At 49.2% G+C, this 17,293-nt stretch overlaps 1 protein-coding gene and 1 long non-coding RNA gene across 23 annotated transcripts in view; one reads left to right on the top strand and one right to left on the bottom strand.

Moving 5' to 3' along the window:
• The window catches only part of RAPGEF1 (Rap guanine nucleotide exchange factor 1), a 137,264-nt gene that overhangs the window by 15,055 nt on the left and 104,916 nt on the right, over positions 1–17,293 (top strand). For 11 of the 22 annotated variants that reach the window (XM_059891267.1, XM_059891264.1, XM_059891270.1 and 8 more), the window contains exon 1: positions 10,109–10,541. The exons of 10 other annotated variants lie outside the window; for them this stretch is intronic. In XM_059891267.1, the coding sequence (XP_059747250.1) occupies positions 10,478–10,541 (64 nt within the window). In that variant the 5' untranslated portion in view covers positions 10,109–10,477. Of the gene's footprint in view, positions 1–10,108; positions 10,542–17,293 lie in introns of those variants that run through there. One more of the 22 variants, NM_001205872.1, reaches the window with a different exon arrangement.
• Positions 3,137–6,706, bottom strand: LOC112448847 (uncharacterized). Its single transcript, XR_003037297.2, has 2 exons — positions 5,995–6,706; positions 3,137–5,677 (listed from the first exon to the last, which is right to left on the bottom strand). It is a non-coding gene; the product is annotated as an uncharacterized lncRNA (long non-coding RNA).

Below are 17,293 nucleotides of genomic sequence, written 5' to 3'. Positions count from 1 at the left end.
TGCTGTAGAAAGAAGGATGGAGGTTGAATTTTTTAAGACTTTTTATTCAAGTGCTACAGTTGACGTTTAAAGAAAACAACCAGAAAGGTAGGAAGTTTGTGTTTATGACAGATTGGCAGTTTACAGCCTGTTATGTTAGCAGGTGTTGATGACAGGACAGGTCGGGGGTCCCTGTTCTGAGGACCTGCTGGGTGCCCCAGAATGCGACCCACCTTTTCCAGTACGTCTCAGGTTTTAGCACCTGGAGGTTGCTGTGCTCGCTCCAGCCCCTGGTTTCTGCTTGAGCAGTTCTGGAGTTGAGCTGAGAACTGGCATTTCTAACAAGTACCCAGGTGATCCTAGACAAGTGTATTACAAAGCAGAGACATTACTTTGCCGACAAAAGTCAATATAGTCAAAGCTGTGGTTTTTCCGGTAGTCAGGTACGGATGTGAGAGTTGGACCATAAAGAAGGCTGAGCACTGAAGAATTGATGCTTTAGAACTGTGGTATTGGAGAAAACTCTCAAAAGTCTCTTGGACAGCAAGGAGATCAAACCAGTGAATCCTAAAGGAAATCAACCCTGAATATTCATCGGAAGGGCTGACACTGCAGCTCCAGTCCTTTGGCCACCTGATGCAAAGAGCTGACTCATTGGAAAAGACCCTGATGCTGGGCAAGATTGAAGGCAGGAGGAGATGGGGACAATAGAGGATGAGATGGTTAGATGGCATCACCGATTCAACGGACCTGAGTTTGAGCAAGCTCCAGGAGATGGTGAAGGGCAGGGAAGCCTGGCGTGCTCCAGTCCATGGGTTGCAAAGAGTCAGACATGACTGAGAGACAGAATGACAACCCAGGTGCTGCTGGTGGGGTGGGTGTTGGGATGGGGGCACTTGGGAATCACTGCTTAAAGTTAAGTATGGAGAGGAATGAAAAGACTCCTCGGGATCTAACCTGAAAAGTGGCTCCTGGAGGGTGAGGAGGGATGTAGAAAACAGTTTATAAACGTTGATGCCAGGAGCTGTACTGTGTGTATTTAATCCCATTAGCAGCACCGTGGGGAGCTGAGAGTGACTTCATTTTACAGATGAGAAAGCTGAGGTTTACGTGACTTAGTCGGTTGGCACGTGGAGGAATGAGGGTAAACCATTGCCCGGTACTGAAATGAATCCTTTTTAAATGGATGAGCAGCACAGACACCTCAGAGTGAAGAAGATTGGCACAGGGGACCAGCAGGAGAAGGACGACGTTCACAGCTCCTCCTCTTCCAGCGAGTGTTCTTGTCAGCATCTTGCGAGGTGAAAGGCAGTGCTCTAATTAGCTCTGACAAGAATATGCCAGAAGGTTGGCAGCTATGAGGAAAACTCTGATGAATCTCACACTCCGTGTATACTGTGCCCTGGGACATTAGCTAATTGATTAGTTTGATTTGTCACCATGATTAGCAAGACAGTTTAAAACTAAGCACCTAGGACCTGAGAACCAGACTCTAAAACTGAAATTTTGTTTAAAATTTAGTACTTTAAAAACATCATGGTATTTTTTTTTTTTTTAAACAAGCTTCTGGCTTGTCTTAATGTGTAAGTGTTGTGGTTACACGTAGACACGTCCATCTCAGCCCTCCTTTTCTGGATTCTCTGCTCTTCCAGACTCTCAGTTTTGGAATATTGACAGAGGAGCCTGGTAGACTGCAGTCCATAGGGTCGCTAGAGTCGGACACGACTGAGCGATTTCACTTTCACTTTTCACTTTCATGCATTGGAGAAGGAAATGGCAACCCATTCTTGCCTGGAGAATCCCAGGGACGGGGGAGCCTGGTGGGCTGCCGTCTATGGGGTCGCATAGAGTCGGACACAACTGAAGCGACTTAGCAGCAGCAGGGCTGAGTCCTCCAGTCTCTTCCTCAGCAGTCTAGTCCCATGTCTTTTTTTTTCTTTTTTAAATTTTTATTGGCGTATAATCTATAATGTTGTTAGTTTATTGCTGACAGCAGAATGAATCAGTCATGAAGTGAAAGTCGCTCAGTCATGTCTGACTCTTTTCAATCCCATGGATTATATAGTCCATGGAATTCTCCAGGCCAGAGTACTGGAGTGAGTAGCCTTTCCCTTCTCCAGGGGATCTTCCCAACCTAGGGATCGAACCCAAGTCTCCCCGCTTTGCAGGCAGATTCTTTACCAGCTGAGCCACAAGGGAAGCCGAAAGTTATGACCAACCTGGATAGCATATTCAAAAGCAGAGACATTCCTTTGCCAGCAAAGGTTCATCTAGTCAAGGCTATGGTTTTTCCTGTGGTCATGTATGGATGTGAGCGTTGGACTGTGAAGAAGGCTGAGCACTGAAGAATTGATGCTTTTGAACTGTGGTGTTGGAGAAGACTCTTGAGTCCCTTGGACTGCAAGGAGATCCAACCAGTCCGTTCTGAAGGAGATCAGCCCTGGGATTTCTTTGGAAGGAATGATGCTAAAGCTGAAACTCCAGTACTTTGGCCACTTCATGTGAAGAGTTGACTCATTGGAAAAGACTGTGATGCTGGGAGGGATTGGGGGCAGGAGAAGGGGACAACAGAGGATGAGATGGCTGGATGGCATCACTGACTTGATGGACGTGAGTCTGAGTGAACTCCGGGAGTTGGTGATGGACAGGGAGGCCTGGCGTGCTGCGATTCACGGGGTCACGACTGAGCGACTGATCTGATCTGATCTGATACATGTACCCACTCCTTTTTTTAGATTTCATTCTCTTTTAGGTCACCACAGATCGTGGAGTAGAGCTCCCTGAGCTATACATACAGCAGTTCGTCATTAGTTACCTGTTCATACATAGTACTGTGTATATGTCGCTCCTTATATCCCAGTTCATCCTATCTCCTCTCCCCTTCTTGGTAACCATAAGTTTGCTCTCTACGCCTGTGCTAGTCCCTTGTCTTTAAATGCCATCTAAATACTGGTCATCCCCAAATGTGCGTGTCCAGCCTCCAACTGTCCCCTGAACTGCAGACTGCCCGCTTACATCTCCACTTAGCTGTCTTGTCAGCATCAGACTTGATGTGTCTAAACTAAACCAGGGCTCCTGCTTCACCACCTTACTTCCCGCATCACTGGCTCCTCCCAGGGTGTCCATGACAGTGAATAATGCCATTTTTTAAAAGAGGTTTTTTTTTTTTTGTTTAAATGTTTATTTGGCTTCGCCAGGTCTTAGTCACCGCATATGGGATCTTGAGTCTTCATTGCAGCAGGCAGGAGCTTTAGTTCTGGCACGAGGGATCTAGTTCCCTGACCAGGGGTTGAACCCAGGCCCCCTGCATTGGGAGCGTGGAGTCTTAGCCGCTGGACTATCAGGGAAGTCACTAAATAATGACATTTTTGGCCTAACTGATCAGGCCCATAAAATCCGGGAGTCCTCTCGGACTCTTCTCTTGTTGCCCACACCTGACCACCCGCCGGTCCCCTGGGCTTACCCCGGGTGTGCCCGGCCTCCCGTCTCTCACCCGTCTCTGCTGACTTGTGCTCCAGCCAGTGCTGCCCCTCCCTGTGCTGCCCTGGTGCCCTCCCGACTGGCTTCTGGGTCCCCACTCCCCCTCACAGCTGTCCAGTCTTCGTTCAACAGCCAGAGCGTGAATTAGATCAAACCGGGCTGATCCAGGCCGTCCGTGGCTCTACACCGTGACCGAAAGCCAGAGCCCTGCCTGGCCCGCCTGCAGCCCTGTCCCTGGCTGTTCTGCCCTGCGGCTCGGCCGCCTGAGCTTCTCCCCTGGGTGTTTTTGGAGGCTCCCGAGCACACTCCTGCCTCAGGCCGTGCCCTTGCTCCTCCCTCTGCCTGGCGCGCGCTTGCCCCAGGTATAGAGGTGATGCCTCCCGCCCCCACAGGGAGCCAAGAGGGGCTCAGGAGCCTGGCTTCAGGGGCTGCCTCCGCTGTGTGCTGTCCCGTGACCTGGGGGGTTGCTGACCCTCTCGCTCAGGGAGTGCATGGCCCCGGGGTGGGGGTGGTGAGCTTCGCACAGGGAGCACGCAGCTCCTGAGTCAGAGCTGTCCTGGGTGACTGTGACGGGTGCCCCCTCCCGCCCCGCAGGCCTCTGCTCCCAGGTCCCCTGGGGCCTGAAGTAACACCCCGTCAAGCTGTCTCCTCACTGTCCCCTAGCCCTGCCTCTGTTTCGTCGTTGGTGTCTAATATGATGTTCCTTTGCTGCTGCTTGTGTGCTCTCCTCTCTTGTAAGGAGGTGAGCTCCTTGTTGGCTGCCTTGTCACCAGAGCTCGGGAGGCACATGGGAAGCTCACGGATTCTCTTTGAATGAGAGGACAAAAGCACGTGTTGGGGTGGGCTCAGCCTCAGAGTGGGGAAGGCTGTGCATCTTTACCCAGGAATGTGTTTCCTGGAGAGTGCTGCTGAGGCTCCCCCCAGCCCCGCCCGTGCTGAGGCTGCCTGGTCACGATGGGTGACATCTCCAAGTGGGCTGCTGTAAAGGGCTGCTGCTGCTGCTCCTAACTCACCTCAGTCGTGTCCAACTCTGTGCAACCCCATAGATGACAGCCCACCAGGCCCCGCCGTCCCTGGGATTCTCCAGGCAAGAACACTGGAGTGGGTTGCCATTTCCTTCTCCAATGCATGAAAGTGAAAAGTGAAAGTGAAGTCGCTCAGTCATGTCCAACTCTTTGCGACCCCATGGACTGCAGCTTACCAGGCTCCTCTATCCATGGGATTTTCCAGGCAAGAGTACTGGAGTGGGGTGCCATTGCCTTCTCCGCTGTAAAGGGCAGGAGCCCACAGATCCTGGGGGCTTTGAGGGTGGGAGGAAGGTGATGGGAGCCTTTCCCCAGTGAGGATGTTGCCTCTTCTGAACCTGTCACATTCCAACTGAAGCAGAGATTGTGGGTCCCCTTGATGGATACCCATTGACAGTCTGCCAGATGTTGACCGTTGGGTTTCATCTGCTTTACTGGAGAGGAAGGAGGTGGGACTCAGCACAGGAGGGCTCACAGGAGCAGGTTCTCACCAGGCACTGCCCCTGTGGCTAAAGAAAAGGCTCCTGAGAGGGGATGTGGGAGAGGAAGGTGAGAGAGGAAGTTGGGGGACTAGACTCCCAAAGGCCTCTAATGCCTGTCACTCCGGGAGGTGACTTCCTCTTTTGGGTCTTCCAGGAAGCATCAAAGCTCAGGAGGTGTTCTCCACACATACTTTCCCTTGAGTAGTCCATGTAATTGTGAAGTAAGTCGCAAGGAGAAAATGACTGTTTTTGTTCACTTGAAAAAATAGTTCATTTCTCTCAGTTTCAGGTGGATTTGATAAAGTTGAGGGTGTGGGCTTCCTCCCTTCCATGTCCTGCAGTTTTGTTCCTGGCCCGTCATGACTTCAGAAAGAACAGCGAGCGAGCAGCTGCTTCTTTAAAGGGCTAGATGCTAACTGAGCAGTGAGACTCTGCCGCTGTTGCCCTTCCTTCATGAGCCAGCATCATCTGCCAGGGTCTGCTGTGGGGTGCCTTGGAATCGGGGGTCCTGCTCTTGGTATTTTGCAGGTTGGGTCAAACCCCAGGAGCGATGGACTGGAGGGCTTCACGGGTCGTTCTGTCGAGTGTCGCTTCTGGGCCTGCCTGGACAGAAACAAAGCCGTCTTGCGCGGGACGCAGTATCCGTATTCAGTGAAGGTTAGCGCTTTGTTGTTGTTGACATTCCCCTGCCGGAGGAAGGCAGCTGGCTAGCTGTGGAAAAACACCAGCCTGAGATCCAGTGAGGAGGGTTCTCTGGTTATCTGTGAACCCTTGGGAAGATGTCTTTCCTTCAAAAGAGGACCTGAGTTTCCTTGTTTTGGAATGAGAGGATTGGACTAGCTCTGTGGATTTCAACCTTTTGGAAGTCTTTGGGACTTTAATGAATGCCAGGGACTTCTCTTCCCAGGAAAATAAATGCACGTGCATTGGTCAACCCTTTGGACATCCCCTGAAGCCCGTGAGATGAAACCCTGGACCTCAAAGGCTCTGCCCAACCTGACCCCCATCCGCCTCCCCCATTTGCATACCTCCAGCTGCACAGGGCCTTTGCACATGCTGTTCTGGCCCAGGACGTGCTTCCCCGTGTGCTTGGGCAGCTCCTCCTCCAAGTCTCACCCTTCCCTGACCGCCCAGATTAGATTAGGTGACCCTGATAGACTTGCTTCCCCTGCCCTGAGCTTCTCAGCACTGACTACAGTGGTAATTGAGTGATTCTTTGCTTGCCTTGTCTGAGTCTCCCCATTTGTGGGGTGAGTCTCAGGCCACTCAGGCCATAACAGTCAGACTGACCTGTGAGTGTGCATGCGTGTGTCGTAAGAGAGCCCCGGTCTGCGTTTCCTGTGACGCACTGCTCGAGACGCGCCTTCGCCATCAGCAATTTCCGTGGCGCTGGGCAGAAACATCACTTCAAAGCAGGGCTGAGGGCACCGAGCAGACTGGCTCCCAGACTTTGTGCCTCGGTCTGGCTGGTCTGGCCTCCAGGCCGGCCCTCCCCTTTGTTTGCGCTCTGGACGGAGCTGCAGCTCCCGCTTTGGAACATTCCCACCGTGCTTGGTGCTTCCTTGTATTGTTGTGTTTTCCTCTGGAGGGGAAGTGACCAACATCAGCCTTTCCTCCCAGCAGACAAATTCCGTGCACGAAGCTACACGTCAGCTCTGGGCGCCCGCTGGCGAGCCCAGCTTCCGTCTCCTGCCCGCGGGGGTGGGGGTTGAAGTTGTGCATGACAGCCATCCCAGACCTTTCTCTTTTGAGCAGTGGGCAGTGCCTTGCAGGACTCCCTGACGAAGGTCTCTTCTGAATCCAGTTGCAGCTTGCATTGAGGGTGTTGTTATTGTTGTTGTTTAGTCCCTAAGTCATGTCCAACCCTTTTTGCCACCCCATGGGCTGTAGCCAGGCTTCTCTGTCCATGCGATTTCCCAGACAAGAATACTGGAGCTAGTTGCTATTCCTTTCCCCAGGGGGTCTTACAAATCCAGGGATCGAAGCCATGCCTCCTGCTTGGCAGACAGGTTCTTTACCACTGAGTCCCCAGGGAATCCCTGCATTGAGACTAGGACTCGGTAAACACTTGAGACGTCAATAGACGCAGTGCTACCTCCCCAGCTTATGTTGCTTGTATTATTCTGATGATACAAATGTTTGTAAGTGAAACTATTTGCACTAAGGGAGTAGGTTGTTAACCAGAATGTTACAGTGAATCTTACTGATACAGAAGGAAAATATCCCTCATGATGGCAAAGAATTTATCTTTAATGTATTGGCTCTAAAGTTGGATATTCATAGATGATAAAAGAATATTAAAGAAACCCAGTAACTATTTAAGTGTGCCAGGCACCTTTAAAATATCATCTAAAGCTTTAGACTGCCCTATGAAGTAGGCAACCTGCTAGTACATATTTTCCATATGAAAAAATCAGGTCCAGGGAGGTCAAGTTCCTTTCTCAAAGTCACCCAGCTGGAAGGTGCCCAGCTAGAGTTCCAGATTGGGCCAGCTCTCCTCCAAAGCCAGCGTTTCCCGCTCCTTCCCCTGTCTGGTCAGGAGGGAGAGGTGGCAGGTTGCCCAGCCAAGAGTTAAGATTCTGGGGTCTGGATCTGGCTGTGTCACTGAGGGTGGCGCCTTGACCCCAGCTCTGCCCGCCCCCCGACCCCCCCCAAGCTCTTAGGGGAGACGGTTTTGTCCGTCTGTGTCCTTTAGGCCCTGCTGTTCCATGAGTCGGCGACTTGGGGCCTGTGGTAGTCATGCTCCCGATCCCGGGGCCTCTGACTGACAGCAGCCTTACCTCGCGGCGTCCTCGGGGTGATTGCACAGGACGTGGAGGCCAGGATGCTGGCCGTGCGCTTGCCATTCGGGAGGCGCTTCTCTTCTGACCGCTGTCACCTGAGAGCCCCGTGTCCCCCCGAGCTGTGGGTTAGATGGTCACTTGCCCTTCAGGGACAAACCCGGAGACGCTATCTAAGAAAAGCCCGTCAGATTCATCTTTCCCTGTCCCCAGCCCCCTGCAGTTCGCAGGGAATCCTTTTGGGAGGCCGAGGTCCCCTGAGACACAGCTGACCCACAGGGTCCTCCCTTCAGAGCTGCTCTCAGGGACATCTCCAGGTGGTTTGGAAGGTTCGGCAGTAACACAGCTGTCTGGAGCTGGGGATCTTTTCCTCAGGGGTCGAACGTGGCAGCCTCTAGCTCAGCAGTGGCGGAGTCGGCCTCAAGCCCGGCTTCCAGCAGTGAACCGCTGTCGTGCGTGCTCCGGCACATGGGGAGCTGACCCAGACCCGGCCAGTCCCTGACGTCAGGGGCTCTGCAGACCAACAGGGTTGAGAAAGATGCGGGTGACGCTCCCCACTGGGGACTCAGCCTGAGCTGAGGAGTGGCGAAGGCAGACGGAACAGTGCTCTGGTGGCCTGTGCCCTGGCTCTTGCCACAAGGAGAGTTTGCGGACTAGAAGCTCTGGCTCACCCACTGTAGGCTGTATCTGTTGGGGCGGGCAGAGACGTCTTCATTTGTTTAGTCCTCCTGTCTGCCTGTCTGTCCATCCGTCATTAGGCATCTGTGTGTCTGGGTACTCTGCTGGTGCTGGGCGGCATTGTGTGCAGAGCATTTGATATGTTAAAACGTTCTTTAGGTGAAAAGAGACATTAGGATGCAGGTTCAAAAGAAGAACTTCTTTGATCTATTGTGCTTCTATAGATAAGTTGAACTAAATTTCTTGTGGAAGAAATGAGGTCAGACATATCTGGCACTGAACACTTGCCTGAGGAAAATTATTACGGTTTGGGGAAGGAAACTGAGGGCCCTTCAGAATGTGTCAGAAGGGTGGGGCCGTCACTGATGGTGATGCGGATGGGGCGCTGGGTGTGCTGTGGGTGTTCGAGCCGCGGCCCCTCCGGGCGGCTGGAGCTCAGGTCTGCGCTCTTTCCCAGTTCGTGGTTGTGGTTTGACTGGAAGGAGCGTTCCGTGCGCAGTATGAGGGTTGTGGGTGGTAGTGCCCTCCCTGAAGCACCCGCTCTCCTTCTCGCCCGGTCACTGGGCAAGTGGAACAGACACGTGCTATTGGCTTTGAGAAGTCTGGATTCTCGGGCCACGATCGTGTGAAAATGACTTCTGTGTTGGTAGATGGGAATCAGAAACCTCAGGCTCCTGTAGAGATCTGGATGTGGCTTCTTTGGTCCTGCACACGCCGGCAGGATTCTCTTGCTCCCTTGGAAGGGGCCGTGGCCGGTGTGGCGCCCTGGCCGTGGTGCAGCACGCTGAGCAGTGGAAGCCCTGGCGCACCGAGTGCCTTTTAGATGCCATCTCTCTGGCTCCATGGGCATTTTTTGTCTTTAAATTTTACTCTGGCTCCCCATCCTACCTTCCAGTCACTTTGATTGCATGCCTTTGGCCAAATTGGCTGAAGCCAGGTATTTGCCTTCCGAGCTACTGTAGTTTCACAGTCAAACTGTGTGACTTGATGGTGGTAACGATGTCCCGAGGGGACTCCTAAGTGTCTGTCTTATTTGGTCCTCATCGCAGCTGAGGAGGTGGGACTTCGGCATTCTGCGCAGCTAACGGATGAGGAAACCGACGCCACTGTGCTCCGTGGGCAGGCCAGAATCTGGCCCTGGGTGTGGGGCCTCAGTCTCCCCACCGCCTGCGCTCCAGAGATTCCTGAAGAGCTTTTCTACCCTCAGGCTCTGGGATCTCAGTCAGTGAAATCTTTCCGTGTACCTTGACATTTTCTTTTCTTTAATTTTTTCCCCCACAAAAAAGTGTATGATTTCATGCCTTTTCTTCCAGGAAATCTGTTGTTCAGAATTTAGGTGGTGCGGCATTTTCTCCAGAAATGTTAATTCCAACGTAGACTGTATGACTGGAGCTTGAGGTTGCAAATTCCTGTTTGTCCTCTGAGCTCTTCTTCTTTGGAAACTGAAGTGCAGCTTGCATTTTGATGTTTGTTTACTTTTCCCCTTGGAAACACAGTCTTAATGAAGTCAGTTTGTTTTCGCCGATGGAACTTGTCCCGTGATGCACACTGGTCTAAGGGCTAGAACCTTAAAAAGAAGGTGTGACCCTGGGGTCTCTGTGACAATGTTTCTTGTGGCACACCCCCAAACTGGTCTATTTTTAGCTTTCAGCTTCTTGATCATGTGATTTCCCACTCCTCCCCCAAGGAAAAGCAGCTTTGATGGGGTTTGGAAATGAAGTTCAGTCTCCGAGGCTGCTGCTGTGGCGATGAGTATTGGAGTGTCAGGAAAGCCGAGGAGGTGCTCCTAGAATAGACGGGTCCGGAGACCCACCGCCAGGGCGGTAACAAGGCTTGTATTCTGATTTCCTCCCTGGAAGTGAAGAGAGTTGGAGAGGCAGGAAGCAAAGACCTTCAGAGCAGAGTTCAAGTCTTTTTTGCATGGGCTTGCCGCTGGGTGATGGGGATGTCTGAGAGATGAATCCCTGTCCAGCTGGTGACTTGGTCTGTGTTTGCTCTTCAGCAAAGACACTTGGGCTTGGAAGGGCTCTGTGATCCTCTGGCTTAATTTAGAATGGGCAATGCTGTTGAAAAACAGAAGCCCCTGAAACGAAGCCACCTGTGTCCCTGGAAACAAGGTAAGAAGACCCCACGCTTTGTACCCAGGAAGAAGGGCTTCGGCCGCCATCTGTTGGGACGCTTCGGTGTAAAACCAGACCTGAGCCTGCAGGTCAGACCGTGCTTCCAGCTCAGCATGGTCTGGAGACAATAAACAGACAGTTCTGCTAAGGAATGAAATGGTTTGCAGCTCTGTGATGGCCTGACTTGGCTGAAAACTTTAGTTCAGTTTGAGATTTTTTATTTAGTGCAGCACATGTCGCTGGGTTGAAATTTTTCAGTTTTAAAAAATATCCCAAAGAAAAATTTTGATATCCAGGAGGTTTGCATTTTTAGTGACAGTTTGGTTTAGAGAATGTTAATAATAGCTTTTAAATATATAGCATCTTTCTTCCAAAGAGTTCAAAGTATCTCCTATTAAAAAAAAAAAAGAACGACCTTGTATTTGTCTGTCCTCGACGTCCATGGCACAGGACAGCAGCACCTATTACCGCCTCCGCGTGTCACTCGGCCTTGTGCTAGCGTCAGCTCTGAGAAGGAAGAAGCCAGAGGGACCACAGCAGTGTGCTGTGGTGTGCCTGAAACTGGAGGACCCTTGAGCAGGGTCCCAGGGCCCTTGCTGCCCTTTCTCACTGTTATTAACCTAGCAGACCAGCAGTCCGCAGACCCAGTAGGCACCAGAATACCAAAGATAGTGGCCACAGGGCCTCATCAGGTATGGACTCTTTGATCTCCACTTGCCAAAAAGGAAGGGACGTAGCACCTGACCTGTAGCAAGACAGTTTGATCGCAAGTGTGTGCACGGGCGTGCTTGTATGAACAGAAAAAATAAACTGGGAGGAACGCATGGAAATGTCAGTGATAGTTGTCTTTTGTGGTCAGGTTATGGACAATTTTTTTTCCTTCTTGAAAAAAGTCAGTGGGATGCGAACTTACCATTACCCTTCTAAGTTTCCATCAGTCGACGAGCTAGTTTGGAAAAGGTACTCCTTTCTGGTCCTTTATCAAATCCTGCTTTGAATAAAAAAACGATGAAAGACGTTTGAGGGACAGACCAGGAAATTTGAATATGAACTGGGTGGTAGATGGTATTTGGAAACTGTTGCTAAAACCATTGTGTGTTGGTGGTAATGAGTCATGTAGGAGAATGTCCATTTTGGCATCGTCATGCTGAAGTATTTAGGAGGAAAGGGTTAAACTGGCTATAATTTTACTCTAAAATGGTTCAGGTGAGTGAGTGAACACTTGCATATAGGTAAGAAAAACAGGTAATATATGAGATTTGTTATATTTTCTTTAATGTACTTTACTCACTTGGGGGAGAGAAACATTAAAAAAAAAAAAAGCAGTTGCTTTTTATGTCATAATACTTTGTCCTTCAAAAGAATGACTCTTAGCAGACACGGGTGTTTACATGTGGGCTGGGATGCAACACTGTCTCTTACTGCTGTGTGGGCTGGTATCTCCAGTTACTGAGAAGCAAAGCCACATGATCCAATAACACAAATCACCAGTGTTAGAACAGGAATTTAACATTTTACTTACTTTCAAGTTGTCTCTGGTTTTCCTTAGGAAAATGTATGAATGAAAGCTTCTTGACATTTCCACTGGAAGCAGCTGGGTTTACAGACAAAAATGAAAGCTGTTGTGTTGTGTTGTTTAGTTGTGTTCAGAAATGTAAGTGAGAGGGACTGATGGCAGGGATTTCAGAATCCACAGCGAATTGAGGGTAAAAAGAGCAATTAATTGCCGCTGATTTCTGGGTCTTCACAGATCCTTTGGACCAGGGGCACGTTTCTGCCAGTGTAGGGATTTGGTTTGTGCACGGGAGATCCCGTACCTGAAGTTTATTCTCCGATCCAGCATCTGTGGATGCTCTGCCAAGGACCCACAATAATGGGTGTGGAGTTTATCTGTTCTTCACAGTTTGTCTTTGTCAGTAAAGGCTATTGATGTTTTGAAGCAGTAATTTCAGAACAGTGTTCGGGAGTGATTTTGTGAATCCCCGTCACCACCCTGAGCCTGATGTGAAGTCCAGGCTCAGCACAGACGTGAGATCACAGGGACTGACTTGATGGTTCCAGGCTGGAGGGCACGCGGCGTGGAATCAGTGCCTTGTTTTAGGGGCAAGTGAAACGGGGTCTTGGCCTCTTGTGTGGTTGCTGCAGGCTGCTGCAACGGCCCCGGCTCCCTCTGACTGCTGTCCAGCCTGTCTGTTGGCCTGCCATGGCAGACTTTAACCTGAGCCAGACAGTCGTGATTAGGAAGGTCAGATCCAGAATAAATTCTGAAGGGACATTTAAAGGAAATCATTATCTGCTTTTTAGACCATTTATGTTTCTGCTCCCATGTTGTGTAGATCTGGGCAGTTAAGAAACTGAGGTGACAAAATACTGGTTTGAGAAAGATGACTCTCACTGTCTCTGCTTGCTGTCCCCCTAAAAGAGCATTTTACATGCAGTAATGTCTCTCTAATGATTTTAAACAGTGTGAGCTGTAGACTCTTTGAAGGGACCAACGTTACACTCTCTGACTCTTAAAATCCTAGTTTTTCTTACAGCTCTCAAAACCAAAGACTTAAGAAAGAGACAGTACAGCCTTTTTTTGGTTTTTACACTAACGAATACTTGCCATAGTTGATAAATTGGAATCTTTTGTATTACCATGCTGAGTTCTAGCAGGTCCCTGCCCAAAAATACAGGATGGGAGACGGGATAAGGCAGTAGCTTCTATGATTCTCCATGGTACAGCCAGCCAGAGCCCTGCCCTGTCTTGCTGTCTGACTTTGAACAAGTGAATCTGGTTACTCCATGACCTGATCAAAACCCGAGGGCTGTCCGTCGGGGTTGTGGTTCTGCCCTCCACACCCGCCCAGCATATGGCACTCGGTGGCCGAGCTGAGTGCTGCCTGGCTCCCGGTTCTACCACAGGTGTGCCTGGGGTATGAAAGGCGCTGCGTGGTTCCTGGTGCGTGATAGGTGCTACTGGTGCTGCCTTCCGGCTTTGCGGTTCTCTGCCCAAAGTAGAGACACTGGGGGATGAAAACACGTACAACCTCCTGTATCCTACAGCAGTTCTGAATTCACAAAGACTAAATTTATCAACAGTTGTTCTCAGTGCAAAAAATTGCTTCACTAAAGGTACTTAAATCATTTCGTCAGCGTCTGGTTGTTGATGCTTGACCAGACACCCGGGGAAGCCTTCAGCCTAGAGCTGCACTGAACCTCTGTGGAGCACACCTGCTTCCCCTGCTCTCAGAAGACTTCCTTGTTTCTTCTGGTCCTTTTCCAACCCCCAGGGATAACTTGAAGGGTGGCTGACGGTGGTTATTCTGGCTTTGGGGAATACAACATGAGCAGACGTTTCCTTGGGAATTAAACGTTGTGGCTGTAGTTGCACAGGGTTATCTCCCTCAGAAAACCCCCCAGTGTGAGGCCACACTGGCATGGCAAATGGAAATATTAATGATTTGCATATTTGTACACAGCTGGGTGTGAGTGAGTGAAACCAACACCCTCAGTGGAAGCACTGACTGTAAAAAATGTGCTTCCCAGGCTGGGCTGCCTATGGGCTTTGCAGCCCCGAGAAGGAGGTGCCTGGCCGGGGTTGGGGTGGGGAGTCACGGATTTGCATAAATTCAGCACGCTCTCTGGTTCCTCTGCCACAGGGGCAGATTTATAATTGTCTGAATTCCAGTCAGCAGCGGTGTTTAGACTTGCCTCTACAAGCTTGTCCCAAGCTGGCTAGTGTGCCAGATCATTACCATTGATGGCTTTTCTGGCTGCAGCTGGAGCTGGCCTCCTTCCCCCCACCACCACCCCCATCTGTTGTCTGCCCTCACTCCATCGCTCTGGGGGCTGCCATGCTCCGGAACATGCTCCAGAACGTGCAGGGCTGGGTGCTGCGCTCCCGGCACCCCACTCAGGGCCTTCCCGCTGAGAGAGGCCAGCCACACGACTTTACATATCCCAACCTGTTCCCTGATTTCTGTGTGACATTAATAATAGCACATACCTCAAAGGACTGTTGTGCACAATTAAATGAGATAATATATGTAAGGGGTCATAGCCCTTAGCATACTCAGGCACTTGATGAATCATAGTCATTTGTGTTATCACACGTTGCGTAATAGAACGAACCCTGGTTTTACACAGGCCAGCTATCAGTGGGAGCTTGGCTAACTACCCACTTCCTTCCCTCAGTTGAAGGGATCACATGCCAGATGGTCTCAGAGGTGCCTGGTGAGCTGTGAATCAGTGATCATCCACACCGATCATGGCTGCTCGTGTGTGCGAGCTCCCTTGTTGTTCAGTACCTGCAGAAGGCATGGATGCTGCTGGGCACCGTGGTCCCCGGGGTGCTTTGTATGGTGCTGAATTTCTTTGAAAGTAGTTACTGCAGGACTGGGCATAGTTGAGCTGTTCCTAGTTAACTGGAATATGTTCCTAACCAGGAGGATCCATTTTCCCATCCTGAATAATGTTGAAATGTCTCTTTCCTAATTGCAAAGTGGTTAAGAGTCTGTACACCGGAGCCCAGGTGCCAGGGTTGATGCCTTGGTCTCCCACTTCGAGCTGGCTGATGGTCGGCAAGTTCCTTAACTCTTGGGCCTCAGTTTTCTCCTTTGTAGATAGTACCTACCTCACGGGGTGATGCAAGGATCAAGGGGTTTATGCATGTAAAATACTTAGGACAGTACCAGACAAGTAGTATACATTCAGTAAGAGTTTATTATTGTTATTTTTAGGTTAAGTACAGGGAATTTACATTTTATCTTAGGTGAAAAGATGTTATTAAAGAAGAAATTGGAAAAAAATTGACAAAATGCCAAGAGGAGAATGCATCTTGCATGTCTGAAACCTGGTAGGTGAGCCGAAGGACGAGCTGTTTACTGGCCATCTTTCCCAGAGCTGCTGCACTCACATGCGTATTTTCCATATGTGGTCTTTAGCGCTCCCGTAAGGACTGTGACATTCTATCACGTTGCTCTTCCATAACTTGGTAGATCATGCACCCGCTGCTGGATATTGACATTGTTTTCCTCTTTTTGCTGTAAGAGATAAGGTAACAATAAGCAGCTGTATTCATATGTTTGTGATTTGCTAGATGATCTCCTTAGCACGAGTTCTCAAGGTAAAGTTCCCAGTCCAGGAACCTGCTGTGGGCTATTGCTGTGTTGTTTTTCCAAAAGGCATGTATGTATTAACATTTTCATGAGCGATGCATAAATTTGTCAGGTAGCCACAAGCACATCTGTGTTGAGTGTTGTCATTTTGAAATTGTTTTCCTTATAAAACTTAAACTGGTTTTATTAATGCCACCATGATGCAGGCATGGGGCTCAGAGAAGGGGATGGGAAGTTCAGGAGCCATTGTCAGGGCTAAGAATCTATTTTTGTTTCAAATTTCTGTTTTCCCATGGACTTTTGCATTGGACTTGGCTCAGTCTCATTCAAGTGTTGAGTTTCACAGAGAAAAGGCATGATAAGATTTCAGGGATTCTCATTTACCATCACAACTTTTTGTCTTTTGCCTTCCAGGGAGCAGTGATTATTATTAAACACTTTTGATTTCCTCACGTGAAAGGGACAGAGTGAGCCCAGAAATGATACAGTAGCGTCATTAGCGTTAACATTCGCTGTTCAGCAGGGTGACGAAGGACCGACTCTTCCTCTTTCCTGTTCCTGTTGGGGGACGATTCGTTACTATTTCCCCAAATGCTCCTACGTGATTGGGCACCAACCCAAATGTTATTAAAATAGATATGCTGTTAGACTGCTTGCTCCAAAGCTTGCTGCAAGGGCAGTTTGGGTCAACAAGTACAGAACATCAGGATATTACTGTGATGGACAAAGATGATGTCCACACCCGTTCATTGTGGGCTTCCAAGTCATGATTGGGTGTGACCATGCACAGGCTTCCGGGCAGGAGAACTTTTCAAAGCAAAGGTTATTTAGCATGCTTTTGGAATTAGTCTTGGGCTAGAAAAGAGTGGTAAAACTCTAAAATGATTCCCTAATTTTGCCAGGAATTCGATTTGAAGAAATCGAGGCTTAGAAGTGAAGTGGGACTCCCCTGGCAGTCCAGCGGTTAAGATGCAGCGCTCCCAGGGCAGGGGCACAGGTTCAGTCTCTGGTTGCGGAACTGAGATTCCCCATGCTGCAAGGTGCAGCCAAAAAACAGAGGGAAAAAAAATGAAATAACTTGTCTGAAGTCTTGCAACTACTTTGTGGCTTAGCATCTCCAGCTACTTAGTGGCTTAGTGTTAGGATAGTAGTATAACAGTGATATAATATGTAATAAAGATATATAATGATACAGCATATTGTATATATGATGATTATGTATTTTCTATTTATAAGTATATTTACATGTTATAGAATATATGTTCAATACATTGTGTTTATAATATGTTTTATATTGTATCTACCATATGCAAAGTATATGTGATACAATAATAGATGTAATAATAATACAGTAATAACATATTGGGTATAATATTACAATAACGCTGGTAGCTTCTTGTATGCCAGATTTGGTACTAAGAGATCTGGATACTTTATGGGCTTCCATTAGTCTTTTTTTGTTGTTGTTAAGTGAAAGATCAAATGTAGGAAATGGAAGCCATAAGTGTGATGGAATTTTTCTCATGAGAAACATGGGGTGTTGTTTTGGGCGTGGATAAGAAAAGGGAAGGAAACTTCGCTTTGTCACCAAATATTTCCAAATTTAGAACAATATCTACCCCTAGCCATTGGTTTTAGGATATGCTT

This window comes from Bos taurus, chromosome 11 (genome assembly GCF_002263795.3).
Source record: "Bos taurus isolate L1 Dominette 01449 registration number 42190680 breed Hereford chromosome 11, ARS-UCD2.0, whole genome shotgun sequence".
Lineage (NCBI taxonomy): Eukaryota > Metazoa > Chordata > Mammalia > Artiodactyla > Bovidae > Bos > Bos taurus.
Note: the sequence above shows the minus strand (reverse complement) of the source record. Positions and strands in the feature narration are given on the sequence as shown.